This window comes from Salarias fasciatus, chromosome 19 (genome assembly GCF_902148845.1).
Source record: "Salarias fasciatus chromosome 19, fSalaFa1.1, whole genome shotgun sequence".
Taxonomy (NCBI): Eukaryota; Metazoa; Chordata; class Actinopteri; order Blenniiformes; family Blenniidae; genus Salarias; species Salarias fasciatus.
The window spans coordinates 21,996,251-22,001,218 of record NC_043763.1 but is presented as its reverse complement, the minus strand read 5'-3'; the positions used below and the strand labels follow the sequence as shown (position 1 = coordinate 22,001,218).

The window sequence follows — 4,968 nt, the reverse complement described above, 5'->3', positions numbered from 1 at the left end:
TGAGGGCCAGTTTTGGCCCATGGGCCTTATGTTTGACACTCCTGTTACAGATGATGCTTTGCAGGTGAGATAAATTGTCTCTGATTCAACACTGTGAGGAAACTGTCACATGTGGAGATAAAAAGTTGCAGCTGGGTCTTCAGAGGAGGTTTGGTATTCGTCGTGTGCTTTGTGGGGTTTTTGTGCAGCTATTGGGAGCGTCTCCATCACTGTGCACTCACAGCACAGAAATACAAGCCTTGATCTCCTGGCTGCACGTTCTTCACCGTGAACGTTCCGCTCTCAGCTACCGTCTTGGTGGCTGCAAATTTATCCGTGCTGAACGGTCCGAAGTCGTGATCTTTGCTGCCTGTTGTTGTGAACACGATGCGTTCCATGTTTTCTCCTGGCAGCTGTCTGAACCAGTACATCTGGTAATAGCTGCTTCCCTTGGTGTGTCTGCAGTCCATGGTGGCATTGTTGCCCTGCTTTTTCCACAGTATGGAGGTCTGGTTCACATCACTTCCACCAGTAAAACCTGTGTTTAACAGTTTGTATTTTAAATGTTGAAGTTAAATTTTTGCATCATTTCAAATAAAGAATAACAGAGAGAGTGAACACCACAAAGCGTCTTATGAATTACCTGGACTCCACATTAACACTGCTAATAAACTCAGGAAACATTGTTTGATGATGATGATGAAGATGTCCATGTTGCACAGGACAGCTGCTGCTGGAGGGCTTTATAAAGTCCCAGAGACATGAAGAGCTGCAGGTGGGAGTGTCACTGCAGTGTGTGAGCTCACACATGCAAATACATGCAGCACATATTGGCAGTACTGGAGGGCCCCCTGCAGTCCACCTGCAGTATAATTAACAGCACTTTTCTGTCAGTGACACTGATTTTAATGACGATTTTAGAGAAGACCTCATTCGGCTTTTGTGTAAAGACAATTTGAATTTTCCAGGAAATCAAAAATTCTTTACCAAAATCAGAAAAACTGTTCATCCACTTTGTACAACAACAGAAGACACTTGATTGGAAAAAAAAAAAAAAAGAAGAAGAAGCTCGGAGGGGACAGAGCTTTTTCTTCAAGTTTCCCTCAGTTCTTTATCAGATTGTACCAGGTTTCTTTTGGTGAAAAACCATTGACAAAAACACAAAATACAACCAAATTACTCCTACAAGTAGTATTTTAAAGTCTTTCACAAAGGTTGCATTAAAAGTCTCCATTTGAAACCTGATGTAAATGTGACTGATGGAGCCTGTCACGTGACCGCATCACGTGGACATCGGAGGCGCTGTCATAGGGCGATTTATGCAAAACTTTGACTCATAAAATAAATTAAACAGATGATATATATGAAAATCAGAATCTGGTCAAGCCATCACGGCTGTAGAAACTAGTGATAGAGACCAAAACATGTTCTGAAACCGAACATTTTATATGTTTATTTGCACTCTGAACATCAACATTTTTGAATGGATTCCAATGAGACTTCGGCTCTTTTTGAAACCAACATCATCGCCCCCTGCTGGAATTCCCCTGGATTTATTGCTTTTCTGCACTTCCGCATTAACTTCACTTTTTACCAGCAGAGGTTGCCGCTTGGTCCTGCTTCATGTGCAAGCAAGCTGCAACACAGGTGTCTCCTCCACACCCAGCCACCAGGTGTTTGGTTCCAGCTGGTCTTTCTCCTCATTGACAGGGGATGGAAGGCAGAGCCAGCTCACAGGCAGTTTTGTCAAAACACACAGCGTTAATGTTCTCTGATGACGTGCAATTTTGCACTTTTTTTTTTTTTTTTTTTTTTTTTTAATGAATTCAGTTCAAGTGTCTCTGCTTAGACTTTATTCGTTAAAATAAAATCTGGCAGCAGAAAAGAGAATAAGTTGATTTTATGAAGTCGACTAGACGAGTACAAATTGAGAAAAGGCAACAAAAACTGGTGTGCCATTACCGACCTTTCTCCAGAGGGCTGCTGGTTTCCAAAATGGCCGACACTCTCCAAACTACACCTCCCAGAAACCACCAGGACACGCACAGGTGGAGGTGCTTGAGCCACCTTGTTAAAGAAGTAGAGGAGAGAGTTGAGGGTACAGAAGGAGAGAAGGAAGACAGCAGGCTAGCTTGCAGACGGCTGCAGTGTTGGCCACAGACAAAGACGAGAGAAAAAAATGGTGAAGGGGGAGGTTTTTGGTCCCCTCCAGTTGAGTTTAAACTTTTGTGCCCAGTGGGTCATAAAACCCTGTACCTTATGTCCAAACTGTTTTGTGTGTCTCCTTTCTGTATCTCAACACTGAAGCTCTCCTGTCCTGCCCACGTCAATCCAAAAATGCTAAAAGCTAACGAAAAACTTGAAACCCTCACAAACCACAGCCCTGTGGTGCAGAGGGGGCATTTGACATCAGGACAGACAGACGGATGGACAAACAGACATGGTGAAAACAATACATCCATGCAGACACTCTGTGAGCTCTAACAACAAGACTGTGTGCAGGAATTTATGAGGATGTCACAGAGTGATTCATCAAGAAGGCATCTGCAAGTGGTGAGTGCAAGGTTTTGTTGTTGCTGTTTTTTTTTTTTTTTTTTTTTTTTAACAGAATGTGTGTGTATTTATGTATTGTACGGCATATGTCTACGGGGGGGGGGGGGGGGGGGGGGGGGGGGGTCTTCTAACCAGAGGAAGCAGTGTTTTCAGTACAGCTGCTCGGGGTGTGAGCGTTAATACAGACAGACTGTGGTGGGAGGTTTTTGTACTGAGCAGCAGTTACATGCAGCACTGTGTCGACTGGCTGCACAGAAATAAACTGCACTGCTGTTCAGCTCAAGTCCTTCTACTATTAAATAACAATCCTTGTTTTTATCTGCACTCCCCTCAATCTTCACATCCACTCCAGGCTCTGTGTTCGGAGAGGTTGCGTACATGTATCCCAGGAGCTGCAGAGGGCTGTGAGCCGGTTGTTTGTACCAGAGGATTTGGTTGAAGTTGTCGCTGGTGTGTGAGCAGCGGACTTTGGCTGTTTCTCCAGGCTGTCGGTACATGTCGAGAGGATCCTGATGTACTTGGTCACTGAAAGAGGAACCTGTTCAGATAAAAGGTGAATAATGTGAATTTTGAAAAATGAATCCACTGATTTAACTTCATTTGAATATAATATATTACCTGAAACAAGAAACGAGTTCAGAACAATGCACAGAAATAATTGAATCATTTTGCATTTTTCTGATGGAACGAAGCTCCAGAAAGTGTTTCTGCTATGAGAGAGGCTCTGAAGGTATTTCCTGCCTTCTGATTGAACCCTCCTCAGTCATAAAGTGGGAGGTGCCAGTTATTTTTCTCCTCCTTCACAGGATGTTTTTTGCTTTGTGACTGTCTGCTGTTCAGCAATCGGTGCTCTGAGCCACTGAGTGCACGAATGTTTGAGGAGGACTTCCATGGTGGAAGTTTCTGAGAACACTCCAACTCAGTGTTCTGTAAAAAAAACGTTTCAACAGCACAGCTGCTGCACATGTAGTTTTATATCTTTTCATTCTCTGCACGTGTGTGTGTCATGTGAGGAGTTTCATGTGGTTTTCCTTGATGACTCTCTGATCCTCCAGGTGAACCAGACTCTGGGTGTTTCATGGTCCTTGACTTCCCCCTACAGCAGCTGAGCTGGTTTTTGTCACAGTCTTCAGTGTATCTTCATCACTGTGTTGACTCACTGCACAGAAATACCAGGCTTCGTCTCCTGGCACCACGTTTTTCACCACCAGCTCCCCCCTGTGAGCATCAGGCTTGATGCCTGAGAATTTCTCTTGACTGAAACCTGCTTCGAATGTGGCTGGAGAGTTTGGAGTAGTGAGCATGATTTGCTTCATATGTTGTCCTGGAAGCTGTTGGTACCAGTACATCTGGAAGTGGCCTGCATCCTTGGTGTGGTTGCAGGCTAACGTTGCATTTTCTCCCTGGTTTACCCACAGTTTGTCTGCTTGATTAACGTCACTGGCCTCAGATAAACCTGTAAAAATCACCAAAGACGATTAAGGATTGTTCGTCAAAATGCTTCATTGAAAAATCAGTTTGATTTGACAGTTTTTAATTGTCATACCTGAGGTCCAGAGCAAGAAGACAGAGAGAATCAGGAGCTCCTGTTTGAGATCCATGCTCTGTTACACAAAAAAATATACAGTGTCATTACATCAAAACTGTGGAGATAATCCACGCCCAGCACACCCTCCCACTGCAGTGTACATGCACACACCTCAAGCGCTCACATTAACCCTTCACAGGACACTCCCTAAAACACTTTTTAACTGTTTTTTTTTTTTTTTTCAAATTGGAGATAACACTTTTTAAAGTCACTGAGTAATAAATATCATGAGCCATTTAATTTTGAAAGATTCAGTGAAAATCGTAGAAAATTGCCCATGGAAATGTAAATCTTTCATCATTTTTGAATTCAAAATAAATGACAAAGTGTTCTTATGCCATGGTTTTTGTTCACTTTAAAAGTAATGATGACGACGATGGCTTTTTCTGCTTTTCCATGAAAAAAACTGCAACTCAGTGACATTACATTTTAAATCATATTAATATTGCAGCCTCAGTCACAAAGCGAAGACGTGATGTTCCTCACAGATGTTTATTGGCTTGATCAACACCACACCAAACACCGTAGAACTAATCACAAAACATAAAGCACAAAACATAAAGTGATGAACCCAAATACCAGCATATAAACATATTTACAACGGAAAAACGCACATACCGCTTTGGCCTGCTTATGGCTAAGGCTGAGTCTTCTTCTGTTCACATCTTGGCTTTATAAGAAACTTTCCACCATGAGGCAAACTTCCGCCGTCAGCTGATCAGATGCGGACACTCTGCTGACATGTCATCACCCGAGAGTGGAACTCGTACGGTTAAATACAATTTTCCCTATTTCATATAAATAAATAAGTACAAGTATAGATTTAATCCTTATCAAAATACTTCAGT

At 42.6% G+C, this 4,968-nt stretch overlaps 2 gene segments (V, D, J or C); both read right to left on the bottom strand.

Moving 5' to 3' along the window:
• Positions 1–206: 206 nt before the first annotated feature.
• On the bottom strand, positions 207–747 carry LOC115407171 (T cell receptor beta variable 29-1-like). The segment is given in 2 exon segments: positions 207–517; positions 623–747. Coding segments are annotated over 2 exon segments (381 nt in total).
• Positions 748–3,608: 2,861 nt separating this feature from the next.
• LOC115407170 (T cell receptor beta variable 18-like) lies at positions 3,609–4,753 on the bottom strand. The segment is given in 3 exon segments: positions 3,609–3,988; positions 4,079–4,136; positions 4,739–4,753. Coding segments are annotated over 2 exon segments (435 nt in total).
• Positions 4,754–4,968: the final 215 nt, after the last annotated feature.